Source organism: Tympanuchus pallidicinctus, unplaced genomic scaffold (genome assembly GCF_026119805.1).
Source record: "Tympanuchus pallidicinctus isolate F22 unplaced genomic scaffold, pur_lepc_1.0 scaffold3, whole genome shotgun sequence".
Classification (NCBI taxonomy): Eukaryota; Metazoa; Chordata; class Aves; order Galliformes; family Phasianidae; genus Tympanuchus; species Tympanuchus pallidicinctus.
The window spans coordinates 55,558,391-55,573,721 of NW_026294747.1; the positions used below are offsets into that span (position 1 = coordinate 55,558,391).

Genomic DNA, 15,331 nt, shown 5'->3' on the forward strand with positions numbered 1-15,331 from the left:
ATCTTCTCCAGAACAGACGCAGATCACGCAGCCTTTCCTCATAGACACTCCAGAACCTTTATCATCTTTGTGGCCCTCTGTTGGGCTCCTTCTGGGGGATCCCTGTCTTTCTTGAACCAAGGATCCTAAAACAGGACACAGTGTTCTAAATGTGGCCTCACCAGGGCAGAGTAGAAGGGGAGAATCACCTCCCCTAGACCTGCTGGCCACGCTTATTTTGTTGCATCCCAGGATACCATCGATTGGCCTTGATGACCACGAAGGCACACTGCTGATTTGTGGCCAACCTGTCATCCACCAGGCCCTTCTCTGCACAGCTCATCTCCAGCAGGTCAGCCCCTAACCCGTACTGATGCATGTAGTTATCCTCCCCCCCGCGCAAAGTGCAAGACTCTACATTTGCTTTTGTTAAACCTCATCAGCTTCCTCTCTGCCCAACTCTCCAGTCTGCCCAGGTCTTGTTGAATGGAAGCACAGCCCCCAGATGTGTCAGCTGGCTTTGTACCATCAGTGAACTTGCTGAGTCCTGGGAGGCATTCAAGAACTGAGATGTGGCACTGAGAAACATGGTCGGTGGACACAGGGGGTGGGTTAGGGCAGGATATCATCTTAGTGGTCTTTCCCAACCTTCACAACTCTGTGATTCTAACACCTGCCCTGTGCATTGCCCAAAATGCTGGTGGAATTGCAGCATCCCAAAGGCAAGCTGGCTCAACCCACGCCAAGCGAGACCTGGGCTTCTGCAGGGATCCCCCTTACAAAAAAGATAAAATAATAAAGTGATGGAAAACCCGCCACATACTTGCAGTGACAGCGATTCCAGCAGTCTCATTTCCTGCTAAAACCTTCTCCAAGACACGCACATTGTTTCACTAATTGTAAGTCTATTGAGAAACAGGCTACCCTCTGCTTTCAGACTGGAGTTAGTTACGCTCGGTCTGACCTTGCATTACTTCGAAGCACTGCAACATTAAGAGAAAATTAGAGTGTCTTGTTAAATTCTTTCAAAGGTAAAGCAACCCTATTACTCCAGGTTCACATGCAAAAAAATCAGGCTCTTAACAAATCACAACTACTGCTTTAATGCGGCAGGATTTAGCCTTTTATTTTAAGTTCATTCATTTCTCATTTACTTGAGTGATCATGCCAGCTTTAATGAGCTCTCCCTATGAACACAGCAACAACAAAGGATTGGGGCTGCTTGTGTTACAGGGCTCTTCACACCTAGGATGAAAATCCTACATCATTGCCTCTGTCCCAACTGCCAAAAACAGATGATCTGTTTTTATAAATGCATCTGACAGAGAGGATTCGTCTCTTTGGTCACGATAAAGAAATTACAGTAACTGTATGTGTAAACTGAACTAAAGAGTGCATCAGATTAAAACACATCTGGGCCACTGTGCTGCTCCTGGATCACCTCTCAGCACCTATCTGGAACCCAACATCTGCACACCCTGAGCACTGATTCCAAGCAGCCCAGGAGCCACGGTTTTGGGCCAGGGGCTCTGAAGGTTATGGACTGACTCAAGCACATGGGATGTTAGGGCAAGGCTGTGCCCCAGGGGGCTGTGGGCATGGCACAGCTCCCAGGGCAGCGGGCACAGCCCTGAGTGCCAGAGCTCAGGGAGTGCTTGGGGCACTGCTCTGACATTGGGTTTGGGTTTTGGATGATCTCGTATAGAGCCAGGAGTTGGACCTGGTGCCCAACCCAATGTCCTTGATGGACCTTGTGGGTCACACTGGAGCTGGTCGGGCTCTGCACCCTGGGCGTTTGCATCACTGACCACCAACCACTCGGGGTACAGGGGCAAAAATAAGTTGCTTCTATTTTAAACCCAGAAAGCAACTGAACATCAGTGCCAGCGTGCAGTTTGGCTTTATGAGGGATTTGAAGAACTTGGCTCCTTCATTCTCTAATCCCACACGATGCTTCCCCGCTACCCGCCAGTATCGACTTAACAATGCAAAAGCATCTGCCCACATTTTTGCCATTATTTCGAACCCAGCAAAGAGCACCCTCCCCTTTCAGGAGGGTTAATCTAAAGAGCAGTTGCCAAAATGCTGAGAACAGGGCCAAACAATAGCTCCTCTGATGGAATTCCTCCACTCCATAGAGAAGAACGCAGGATCCCCCTGGGGCTCACCCGCTCCCATACAAAGGATGACAAGCAGCAAGTTCCAAGTGCACCTAAATGCAGTGTTGCACATCAACTACAATGTGATGTTGGATCAGTGCAACAATGGCTTTGGCAAAATGCAAGGCCCAGCCATCAGCGCTGGCCACCTGTCCTCAAGATGGAGCCTCACTCCCTTCTTAGTGCACAACCCGCTTTTAGCTGCTCCCCTGCTTTAAATACCTCCATACCCACTCCCTGTGGAATCTCAGATCAGCTTTTCCAAAGCCTGGGCGGTGATGCAGACAGCTGGGCAGCAGCAGCTACGGTCCCCATCCACCCAGTGTTATTTATAAGGGCTCTCTGCCTGACCCAGGGTTGACATCGACCACAAAAAGCGTTCAGCATCCAACCGACTGCTGCAGAATAATGCCATGAGCACAGCCTGAGCACACACCTCTGCACTGCACTGTGTGCTACATGCATCATAACAGCAGCTCTATGTCATCCATTTCCCCAGCACAGACCCATAAGGGCTGGAAGGGTCCTCTGGGGATCACAGAGTCCAGCAAGTAGCCCAATGCAGTGAGTTGTGCATCTCTAGTTGGTACACACTCTAAATGGACAGATTAGTAGTTTTTTTAGAACCTAATTATAAAGCATTTCATAGAATCACAGAATGGCCTGGGTTGCAAAGGAGCACAGTGCTCATCCAGCTCCAACCCCCTGCTATGTGCAGGTCACCAACCAGCAGCCCAGGCTGCCCAGAGCCACATCCAGCCTGGCCTTGAATGCCTGCAGGGATGGGGCATCCACAGCCTCCTTGGGCAACCTGTGCCAGTGCCTCACCACCCTCTGGGTGGAAAACTTCCTCCTCATATCCAACCTAAACCTCCCCTGTCTCAGTTTAAAGCCATTCCCCCTTGTCCTATCACCATCCACCCTCACAAACAGCCGTTCTCCCTCCTGTTTATACGTTCCCTTCAAGTACTGGAAGGCCACCATGAGATCTCCCTGGAGCCTTCTGTTCTCCAAGCTGAACAATTCCAGTTCCCTCAACCTTTCCTCATAGGAGAGGTGCTCCAGCCCTCTGACCATCTCAGTGGCCCTCCTCTGGACCCATTCCAAGAGCTCTGCATCTTTCTTGTACTGGGGGCCCCAGGCCTGGACGCAGTACTGCAGACAGGGACTCACAAGAGCTGACAGAATCACCTCCCTCTCCCTGCTGGCCACCCTTAATGCAGCCCAGTAGATAGTTGGCCTTCCAGGCTGCAAGCTGTCTGCCTTATTTGGCCTACCCCCCTCCTTCCACATCTTCACATCCTTGCCCATTGTAGGGGAGTGGGACCAGATGACCTTCAAGGAGCCCTTCCAACTCAAACGATTCACCTTCCCGCTCATCTCCTGGTTGGCCCCACCTGGGAACCACAAGGATGGATGCCTTCTATGACCCACAGATACCAGCTACACGAGCACAAGGGGGTAGGGAAGGAAAAAAAATCAATGGCTCCAGGTTGCTTTCTGCAACTCCACCAACCATAGCATCAGCGTGACAGCAGGACATGGCCAACTTTGCTGGCAAACACTCAGACTTGCTATAAACGGCAAACAGGAGCCATCCTTGCCCTGCTGCTCACAGCCACCAGCAGCATCCATCCCCAAACCCATTCCATCCACATTCACCCTCAATTCACTGCAAATTAGGGAAATTCGGGACCAGCATTGGTGTGAGGAGGTCCCCAGCTCTGGGGATCCTTTGTGGACACCCTTGAGACACCAGCATCACGAGCAGCTCCATCTCCAGCCCGTTGTTATGGTTACAGAGTGTTGATTTTTCCCTTCTCTTAAAAAGGATTCTTATCAGTTTAGCATAATTCTGCCAGTCAATAACAATTCTTATCTCAAAAGGTCACTCAGGTGGCTACAGCTCAGCACTGCATCTCCACTCGCGTTACTGGCAGGGAAACAGCCTGGGGACATCATTTGTTTCTCCTTTTGAACACAGTCCATCCCTTTGGAACGCTGAGATTTGAGCTGACCCTATAGGTGATCACAATGAGGATCATCATCTTCTACAGGTTAAGCCTCTGCTCCCAGGTAACAGTGATAGGATGAGAGGTGATGGTCTCAGGTTGTGCCAGGGGAGGGTCAGGTTGGATACCAGGAAGGATTTATTCTCCAAAAGGCAGCGATGCAGTGGCACGGCTGCCCAGGGAAAGGGGGTTCACTGTTCCTGGAGGGATGAGGCACTGAGGGACGTTGGCAGTGGGTATGGTGAAACAAGAAAATAAACTGCAGCAGCGTGCAAATTTTGGAGTATTTCAAGCATTCAAACCATGTTTTACAGCTCCTTGAGTACTGCCTCAGCAATTGAGTCTCCAACCCCAACACCAGCCACATCCCATCAGACGTATACAAGGAACAGGTTAGAAGTACAGTTTGTGGCTCATCTGAAATAGGTTTTACCAAAAAAAAAAAAAGAAGAAAAAAAGGCAGTCTGGAAGGAATTACTCATGGAGATAAGTAACAGATGAGCTTCCCCAGGTTCTGCATGGCCCCTCCAAGGGCTGCTTGAGAGCAAAGGAAGAGCAGAGCTGCCAAACCCTGCTCATGGCACTTGCAATGTTAACACTGCTTTAAGGAAAGAGCATCTTCAAGCCACGTCTAGCTCCTGCAAATGCAAGGTGAGGCTTGTGGGGACAGCAGCAGAAGCTGCCATTGGTGCCACAACGGTAATGGAAACACCTCTGGATTTGTTTCAGCACACTGGTACAGGAGAAGGTCTTCTGCTGTCCTGAGACAGTAGAAGTAAAATTATTTATTTTAAATGTAACAGAAGGAAGATTTTGCATTGTACCTCAAGGCTGCACCCAGGAATGGCCGCAAAGGGCAACAGAATCAATACCAGCAAACCCCAAGATCCTCACCCAGGTCTTTGTGCAGAGATCAGTCCCACGCAGGAAGGCAGAGCAGAGCCACCAGCAACAATCTGGGCACCTTTGCCAACATTTCCAGTGCACCCATCTCATGGCACACATCAACAAATGGAGCTGCAAGCTGCAGATCCGTGCTTGGCTCCCATCAGACCCAGAGGCGTTCGCCTGCTGCGTGGCAAAGCTGAGAAAAGCTCCTGCCAGGGAGCGGGAAGCCAGCCCTGGGTCTCTGCCTGCTCCAGCCCGAACCTCCTCCTCCTTCAGCATCACGCAGAGCCTTGAGGCAGCTCTTGGAAAACCAAGAGTTAACAGAGAGCACCGCTCTTGTTTATGCGCTGAATATAGAAGGAGAAAATAGAGGGGGCGATGCACACTCAGAGGCACACAGGCATCCACGCATGATTCATGCAAGGATCGGTCCCCTCGGTGCCAAGCCACACTGCTGGGCTGCCCCTGCAGCAGGAAGCCTCCAACAGCCACCGGTGCTTGGCTGAGGGCTGCTGCACAGAGCGGGTAGGGGGAGCCCCAAACCCATCTGCACCCCAAAACGGATCCAAATCACCGCTCCCAGCTCTGCCCCCACAGCTCAGCAGCACGAGGCGACCTGCCCTTTCCCTGCAGGTTATCTGCAGTAACATTAGCCAGCAGCACGGAGCCAGAGGGCTGCAGCACTGACGAATGTGTCTTAAAATAAAGCCGGCGTTCACACTAATTACTATTTCAGTTAGTCACATTGATTGCAAACATTGCTCCCAGCCTGGAAAATAATGGCGTTCATGGGCTACACGTTAAGAAGGTGGTCAGTGGGCGGATGGGGATGGGTTGGGGTTACACTTGGGGATCTTAGAGGTCTTTTCCAACCTTAATGATTATGTGATTCTAAGTTAAATTAATGATAACGGTGGGGTTTGATGAGGGATTACAAGAACCTGGAATCATAAAATGGCCTGGGTTGAAAAGGACCACAATGATCATCCAGTTTCAACCCCCTGCTATGTGCAGGGTCGCCAAACAGCAGCCCAGGCTGCCCAGAGCCATGTCCAGCCTGGCCTCCACAAGATATCACCAACTCCGGCACAGACGAAGCAGGGGGACAGCAGTGAGGGCTCCAACTCTCCCCAGCTGACAAAAGCCCCTTAAAAAGAAAACCATTTTAATTAAAACAGAATATCACAAGTGAAGTTCATCATCTACCAGGACCAAAGCTGGCAGCTCTGTTGACATCTCCTTTAGGTAGAGATGTGCTGGCAGCACTGCCTCCAGCGTTTCCCAGTGCTCCCATCTCACAGGCACTTAAACCAGAACTCAGCATTACAGCAAAGCCAAGGAAAACAGAAAGCAGGGCACAGCCCTCAGGCTGGGTACAGGGTAGTTTGCTATGGGTGGTTGGAGGGGAATGGGGTTTTGCTTCCCAACAAAATGGAGCCGCAGCCACCCCAGGGCAACCGAGGCGAGCTCTGCAGGCACAAGCTGTGGCTTTTATTAGACAGCTGGAAAAAAAAATACGAGCACAAGCCCTCCTTTGAGCTGGTGCACCTTTGCGCTTGGCCATTTTTTCCAGCTGCATCACTTGGTCTAATTAAAGGCACTGCCTCTCCCTGGCTCTTCCTCCAGCAGCTCCTCACCGGGACACCAAATCTGTGTGGTGTGGATGCTCTCATCGGGGTGTAGGACTGTGAGGTCCTGGGGTAACTCTGCCCAGCACTGAGGGATGCATTCTATGCTCAAAACCCCCCAGTGAGCCAAGTGGAGGGTGAGCTGTGTCTGCATACCTCCCGGGGCCACTGTGCAGGACAACCACGAGCCAAACACTTCACCAGAGCAAGGAGCAGAGAATTTGCTTCTTCCTTGTCCTTTACAACTGAGCACCAACACCTTCAAGGCAGCCCCGCTCCCATGGAACAAACAGCAGGATTCAAAGAGCAGAGCAGCACAGGGCTCAGTGACGATGCTGCTTTCAGAACTTGGTGTGATTCCATGGCCAGTCAAGTGACAAATGCTATTTAAAAGACACAGGTGGTTTTATGGACAGGGCAGCAGACCAAAAGCTGCTTCCTACAGCCGAGAGCTGCGGGGCAGATCTCCAATTCCCCTTTCCATTAAGGAACCATCACATCCCTTGGGATGCTTGCGGGTACCCGGCTCCTTGCCAAGGGAAACCCCCCAGAGAGAAGGGGACTGATGGCACAACCTGGGTTTGCAGTACGGATGTTAGAGGATGTGTCCCTGGCCCCACAGCCGAGCACCAGCCCTGGCTATGGGGAGTGAAGACAGCCAGAGGATGACATTTCCCATCGTCAGAGCAAGTGACCCCATGGCTCAGCCTTACTTCACCACACTGCCTGCATCACAACCCCATGGCTGAAAGGCAAACATAGACACAGCTCTCCATTCTCCAGGGACATGGCAGTCATCCATCCAAAACATTACTGGGACTCAGGGATACCCAAAAGGCAGCCAGAACTCAAGGGCAACCACAACGGGATACCAAGATACAACCAGAACCAAAAAAGATCCACAGAGACATCCCAAAACACAACCAGAACCCAAGGGCACCCACAATGGGACATCCCAAAACACAACCAGAACCCAAGGGCACCCACAATGGGACATCCCAAAACACAACCAGAACCCAAGGGCACCCACAATGGGACATCCCAAAACACAACCAGAACCCAAGGGCACCCAGAACGGGACATCCCAAAACACAACCAGAACCCAAGGGCACCCACAATGGGACATCCCAAAACACAACCAGAACCCAAGGGCACCCACAATGGGACATCCCAAAACACAACCAGAACCCAAGGGCACCCACAATGGGACATCCCAAAACACAACCAGAACCCAAGGGCACCCAGAACGGGACATCCCAAAACACAACTGACTACAAGGGATACTCAACACAGAGCACCCAAACCACAACTAGAACCTACAGTCACCCACAACAGGATACCCAAAAGACAACCAGAAGCCGGGGATATCCACAGCAAGACACCCAAAACCACACCTGGAACCCAAAAGCACCCACACTGGGATGTGCAAAACACAACTGGAACCCATGGGCACCCACAGTGGAAAACTCAAAACACGACGTGAAGGAAAACAGCAGCGCAGGTAAGAATTAAACCACAGCTCTATCTGCCGCAGGGGACGCAAGGCTGGGCTGCGCCGACGCGGGCGGCCGCGCTTCGGCCCTTGAGCCGTTTCTAAAAGCAGCATCCCAGCACCGAGGCGCACCCCGCAGCATTCCTGCCTCTCATTCCTGCAGCTATAAAAGGAAATGGCCAATTCCAGCCTTTCTCCCTCGGACCATCGCCGATCTCGGGGTGGTTTCCTGCGGGCGGGCGGCTCGGCCCCGCGGCGCTGGCCCTCGTCACCAAATGGCAGCGGGGCCGGCTGCCAAGCGGCCCTAATGGGGAACAGCTGGAGCGGGACTGCGCTCCTCCCGCCCCGCAGACACTGGGGCTCTGTTTGGGAGCCGACTGCAGCGGATCGCCATTGAGATCCGCTCGATGCGTTCCGGCCCTGAGCGGAACCGCTGGGTCTGAAGCAAAAAGGATGCTTTGCAATAGGGCTTCAGTTGTTTTTTTTTTTCCCCTCCCCTCCCTTTTTATTTCTTGTCCACTTTTCCTTCTTTTTGTTTTCCCCTGTTTTCCTTTCCTTTCCTTTTTTTTTTTTTTTTTTTCTTTCCCTCCATTTTCCTCCTTTTTTTTTTTCCATTTCCTCCATTTCTGGGGGTACAGACTGGGGAAAACCCAACTGTCCAACTTTAAGACTCGCATTCCACACTGCAGAAACTCTACAGCAACTTCCAACCCCATCACTGCAAATACACACACGGGGACACACGCTAGCAATACATGCATGCAAAGGCACGTACAGGAACATACGTGGCTCTGGGCAGCCTGGTCTGCTGGTTGGCGACCCTGTATATAGCAGGGGGGTTGAAACGAGACGATCATTGTGGTCCTTTGCAACCCAGGCCATTCTATGATATGCACATATAACAACCCCAATAATTGCATTAACACTTCGCTCCAACTCCATTGACTTCTGCAGAGTTGAGGAAGTCGGGACAGCAATCACATAAAGCCCCAATGCACTTTCCCAGCCCTGCACACTCCCTGCAGTGCATCCCGTGAATGCAGCAGCAGAAAGAACACAAGGGGGGTATTGAGAGCTGCAGGAAAAGGAAAAAAAAAAAAGAAAAAAAAAAAAAAGTGAAAGGAAAAAAAAAAAAAAAAGTGCGTCCAAACAGGATCTGAGTGATGAAACAGAAATTGCCACATTTCAAAGAAATTCGGATAACCCAGCTGGCCAGACCTTGAGAAAATAACAGTTCGCCTAAGGTAGCGATGGGCTCCTTGTTGCAGAGAGCAAAGCGAGCCACGTTGTCCAAAAGAAGCCTGGAAAATCCAGACTCTACGTGACCTGACTTACTTATTGCACAGGAAACTGCATGGAAGGAGGAAGGGGGGGAGGAATAAAAAAAAAAAAAAAAAAAAAAAAAAAAAAGCCACCAATCATTCATGCTCCCGTAGTTACACCGCGCAATAGTTGGCTGTGCTGGAAGCCAAGTGGAATGAGCCATCAGCAGTTTGAAAATGTGAGAGATGGCGGGGCGGGTGGGGAGATCAACAGGGGTTAGGTATGGATATATGGCTTTGGCTGCATTAGGGCAGATATGGGGGAACGCACAAAGGGGGAAAGTAAATAAAAAGGAGGGGGGAAAAAGGAAGGAAAAGGACAACAAGGAGAAAAAAAAACTGAAAAAGGGAATAGAAAAGGGGGAAATAAAAGGGGTTGCAGCAAACTCACCGGGGTTGTTGGCCTCCCCTTCGAGGACGTGCAGCTCGGTGCAGTCCGCCAGCGAGTGCTCCAGGCAGAGCTGCAGGAAGCGCGCCTGGGTCCGGCTCACGCGTTTGAGCAGCGAGAGCAGCGCAACAGTCTGCTCGCACTCGTTCCAGCCCTTGAACCAGCCGGCCAGAACGCCGACCTGGTCTCGAAACATCATGGTGCTGAGGGCCGGGGTGCGAGGGGAGGGCTGCTCTCCTCCTCCCCCCCAACCCCCGGTGATAGAGCCGGGTGACGGTGAGGATTTCCTCTGCGAGGCTGGGTTGGTGGGTGGGCGTAGGGTGCAGCTTCGGGTTCGCTCGGTTTTCTTCGGGGGTGGTGATGGCGATGCGGAGTAAAATGGGGGTGGGAGGAGTGGGAGGGGAGATGGGGAAAAAAAAAAAAAAGAAAAATTTAAAAAGATGAAGGAGGGAAAAAAAAAAAATAAGGTAAAATAATAAGGAAAAGCCCAGCGGTCTGCGTGCACCGAGCCGGCCCTGCGCTGAGAGTGTGGGCAAGGCACGGAACGAGCGGGATCGGGCCGGGGGGGGGGGGGGGGGTCACACCTGGAAGAGAGAAATGGGGAGGGGTCAGAGGGGGGCAGGAGGAGGAGGAGGAGGAGAGGAGAGGAGGAAGGCACGCAGCAGCAGGGCACTGCAGCCCGCTGCCTTTCTCCTCCTCCTCCAGATCTGGGCTCACCCCACCGCTTTAGGGGGGGGGGGGGGGGGAGACGACAGCGGGAGCCCCCTCCCAGCGCGCAGACAGCCCCCAGAAAATATCCCTGGGGGAAAGAAGGAAGGGATGGATCTCTTCCAACACCCTTCTAGGAAGGGGCAACGCAGCAATTTCCGCCCCCCCCACAAAATAAAAGTCCCCCCCCCCCCCCGCCCACTGCCCTGCACTCACCTCATTCACACCGGCCTCGGGGTGCTGGAAGAGGAGGGAGGGGGGGGAGAGAGGCGTGGGGGGGGTCGTGCCATGGCGGGGAATGGGGAGGGGGGGGAATAAGGGGGAGAGAAGGGGGGGGCGCGGGGCGCGAGCGGCGGCGGCGGCGGCTCCGCGGCGCGAGACTGAGCCCGGCGGCGCGCCGAGCCCCCGCTCCCCACATTGCGCTCATTTGCATAGCGGTGACGTCATCGGGAGGGCGGGGCGCGGGAAACGAAGTGGGGGGGGGAAAAGGGGGGGGACGCGCGCCCTCCTCTCGTTCCCCGCGTGCCCCAACCCCGTGCAACAGCCCCGCGCGAATCCGCGCCGCTCATTCAGCGCTCCGGTCCCCTCGCGCCAAAAAAAGCGCCGCAGTCACACCTCCCCCCCGCCCTCCCCGCTCCCCATCCGCAAAGCTTCCCCCCCCCCCCAACCCCCCAGCCGTCATCCCGCCCTCAAAGCTGCGGGCTTCCCGCTGGGGGAAGCCGCCATCTAGTGGAGACAGCGGGGATGGCGGCGGTCGCTTGGATCATTTAATTATATTTCAGATACGCATCATATGCATATATGCGTATTGGGCCAGCCGTTGGTGAGGGTACCGCTGTGTGGGACGCGGGGGCTCAGTGGGGGTTGTTGGTGCTTTGGGCTGTGATGAGTCCTGTGGGTTGGAGTTGTTGGGTGTTGTGAAGTGGTGCGAGTTTGGGGAGGAAAGGAAGAGGAGAAAAGGGGGAGATAAAAGAATGGAAAAGGAGGGGAACGAAAGTAAAGAGGAGGATGAGAAAAGGAAGCAAAAGAAGGATAGGTAAAGAAGAAAGGAAAGGAAAGCAAAATGAAAATAGATGAGAAGGAAGAAAAGGAAAGAAGAAAGAAAAATAAAAGGAAAAAGAAAGGAAAAAAAAGGAAGAAAGCCTCTGTAGAAGGCTGCGTATCCATCAGCACACAAAGGCCCAGATTTCCCATCTCGTTAGAAGCAAACCTGAATAAAAGCATCACGGCGGGAAGGATGGAAGAATTAAATGCAGCATCTCTTGCTTGTTCCTAAACAAAGTCTGGAGCTGCCCACCAAGACGTGACTGCATTTTCATTACCTTGCACCGTGCCGTGGGCCGAGAGCTGTGCCATTCCCAGCAGTTGGAAACCTGCTTCCAACCCGAGATGTGCCAGCAGCACAGATAGAAAGGCAGTTTTTGTACTTAATTAGCAATTAAGTGTGTCTGGTGCTGACAGAACAGTGGGGATTTTAGGTTTTAGATGAAGCCAGGCTGCTGGGGGGCAGGAAAATCTTCCTCCTATGAAGAAAGGTTGAGGGAAGTGGGCTTGTTTAGCTTGGAGAAGAGAAGGCTCCAGGGAGACCTCATGGTGGCCTTCCAGTGCTTGAAAAGTGTATAAACAGGAGGGGAACGGCTGTTTATGAGGGTGGATGGTGATGGGACAAGGGGGAATGGCTTTAAACTGAGACAGGGGAGGTTTAGGTTGGATATGAGGAGGAAGTTTTTCAGCCAGAGGGTGGTGAGGCACTGGCACAGGTTGCCCAAGGAGGCTGTGGATGCCCCATCCCTGCAGGCATTCAAGGCCAGGCTGGATGTGGCTCTGGGCAGCCTGGGCTGCTGGTTGGTGACCTGCACTACCTGATTAAAATAAGAGATCAGGATGATGTTCCGGTGTAGATGGCTGTGGTTACAAATCCGCCAAGTGAAATTACAAAGCCTGCCCACAAGGTGCTGTGGGATGAGCATCTAACATGTTGCTGCAAGCAGATCCATTGGTTGGGTCCTGGGAACAGCTTGCTCGTTGCTTACAGGTTGCTAAAAATGAAAGATATAAATGAGCCCATCAAAACACGTCAGAATATCTGGAGACCTTTATATCACGTTACTTTCAGGCCAGGAGAAAAGCAAACAGTTTACCACAGGTAGAGCATCAAATGCTGCTGGACTTGCTGGAGACTTTTTAGTATTTGTTAAGAAGTTGGGCTGAAAGAGAAGATCGTAGCAGGCAGATTTATTTACACATTTTCACATGTCTGGGAAGATATTAAAGACTGAAAAGCTGGAAAAGCTAGAGCTGTTCATGTTCTCATAAACATGAGCCCACCAGCTCTTGGTGCATCTTCAGTCTTACATCAAGATCACAGAATGGCCTGGGTTGCACAGGAGCACAGTGCTCATCCAGTTCCAACCCCTGCTGTGTGCAGGTCACCAACCAGCAGCCCAGGCTGCCCAGAGCCACATCCAGCCTGGCCTTGAATGCCTGCAGGGATGGGGCATCCACAGCCTCCTTGGGCAACCTGTGCCAGTGCCTCACCACCCTCTGGCTGAAAAGAGATATAAGGGTAAGTTACAGGCTGGATTCAGGCTGGACTTGGAGCAGGTCATCCTGCAGAGGAAGGTTTGCCAGGGTCTAGAGTTGGCCACCTAGGAAGAAGGCAGCTTTCAAAGGAGCAGCAGCAGCTGAGTTGTCGATCTTGTCTTCACGTATGGCAGTGCCTGGGGGAAGGCAGTGCTTTCCAAGCTGTCACGTGCCATAAATCACTGGCCTGTTTGGTCTTTGATCAATGAAACGTGCTGTCATAGAAAGGGGTCTGCTAACCTTGGCAGCCAGAGCAGCCACATGAGAAAGGCATTGCCTGCTCCCTTGGGGCTCCCTGCTTGCCGGAATCCACCTCAGCCTGCCAGCATCAGCCCACCCCAGGCTTCCTGCAAGCTGCTGCATTCTGAACTTGCAGTCTTGGCTCTTTCCCTGCAGAGGAAAATGGTGAAATCAAGGACCCTCGGGAAGACCAAAACCCCATACCTAGAGCAGGGTGCCTGCTTACAGTGCAGGCACTGTGACTGACCAGCTAATAAGCAGCACAACATCTGTATCTCACAGCCAGTTCTGGCAGCAGGAGACTGATGCACGATGAGCCTGGTGGGTCCCAGGAACCCTCTGGGGTCTCAATAACACCTGTGAACTCAGAAGGAAAAAAGAAGAGGACCAACTGCAAAGATAATTCACAAGTTAGCAATCCCTCCTCTAACTTGTTAAAGTAGCCTTGCTCACAAGGAGCTGATAAGACATCGAAATAAGGATCATTATGAGAAATATAAGTGATGCATTAGATTTCTCACCAGTCCCCTGACTTCAGCTGCTATTGAGAAGTCTGCCAAGAAACACTAGATTTGAAGTGGTAATTCAGTGGGAGAGTAAAGAATATTAGGACAGCCCTAAACCTTCATTTACAGAGACAAAACCCTGGAGGAAACATCTGAAACCTAGAGAGCTTTCTAGGCACGAACTTGCTCCTCATACAAGGACACCACAGACTGAAGCTATGAAGCAAAGGTAATAATTTGTGTAGATAATTTAGTGCAGAAGTAATTCTGTAATTCGTCTGACCCTCAGAAGAGCATCCAGTCACCCTGCTGGTGTTGTCTAAAAAAAATGGGAATGCAGTGAGTGTGGCAATGACGATGGCAGAAGTCACAGGGATGGCATTTCTATGGTGGAGGAGTGCATTTGCAGGGAGGGTGAACTAAACCAAGTGGAGAGGATTAACTCCTATTTATATTCTGCAACAAAAATCATTACAAATTAATAATGCTCCAACACTGTTCAAAAGAATCAACTCTTGCAGCTAGATGCCTGCATGTGCCCCTCATGTCACCACATCCATAAACCTAACCTATAATGAGTAGAAAAGGAACTCAATATTTTATTGTATTTATCACAACAGAATGACAGAGGTTTTTTTCTCCTCTCAGTAGAGCATGTTTTTGTGGATCACAGGGTGGTTTTATTTCTGCATTACAGCCTTGAATCCCTGTTTTAAGACAATCAAGAGAGGCACAAGACAGCCTTAAGGCTGCTCCTGTTACTTCTCTCCTCATTCATTTTTTGAGATGGCTTCTTAGAAGAAGGGCAAACGTAATAAGCCAGCTACTGTACTTGCCATAACTCTCAGTTGGGTCTTAGATTTGGGCCAGCAAGGAAGCTCGTTACATCTGATAAAGCAACTAAGCATCTCTGGAAAATGCTGTTAAAAATAGAACATGAAGCAAATGAAAAGCTAGGAGACCTAATGGTAAATACATGGCCTGGAAGTTCAGCACAGCTACATCCTGTTTGCCATTATTATTTAATACTGGCATCGATCTGTTGAAGGATAAGACAGACCAGGCAATTCTCTGTGGACTTTACTTGAATACCATTCCAGTCTGAGATTAAAAAAAGCCCAGAAGCTTGCATCATACTGGGAAACTTCAATAAATTGGTGCTGCTGGTAGTTTTACAGTAGTAAAAAAACCCCACCAAACTCACTTCTTTCTTTGATCACCGCCAAGGCCAAACCAAGTCCCTGCTAAAGCACAAAGCCACAAAGCAGTGCCCAGCTCCAGGTTAGAAGTAGTGCAGCACTAAGCCATGCCTCTGGACTGATGATCTGCATGGCCTCTACACCAAATGCAGGTAGGGTAAATTGCTCATGTGACACCGTGCACACAAGGAAGTCTGAAAAGCAATTATTTCTGCCATCATCACCTC

At 51.4% G+C, this 15,331-nt stretch overlaps 1 protein-coding gene across 4 annotated transcripts in view; it reads right to left on the bottom strand.

Moving 5' to 3' along the window:
* Positions 1–10,876, bottom strand: part of SAMD4A (sterile alpha motif domain containing 4A) — a 65,649-nt gene extending 54,773 nt beyond the window's left edge. For 3 of the 4 annotated variants that reach the window (XR_008209704.1, XM_052696556.1, XM_052696555.1), the window contains exon 1: positions 9,872–10,214. Coding sequence is in view for 2 of the 4 variants with exons in the window: in XM_052696556.1 (XP_052552516.1) it covers positions 9,872–10,067 (196 nt within the window). In the remaining 2 variants the exon portion in view is untranslated. Of the gene's footprint in view, positions 1–9,871; positions 10,215–10,792 lie in introns of those variants that run through there. The other variant, XR_008209706.1, reaches the window with a different exon arrangement.
* Between the last annotated feature and the right edge of the window lie 4,455 nt (positions 10,877–15,331).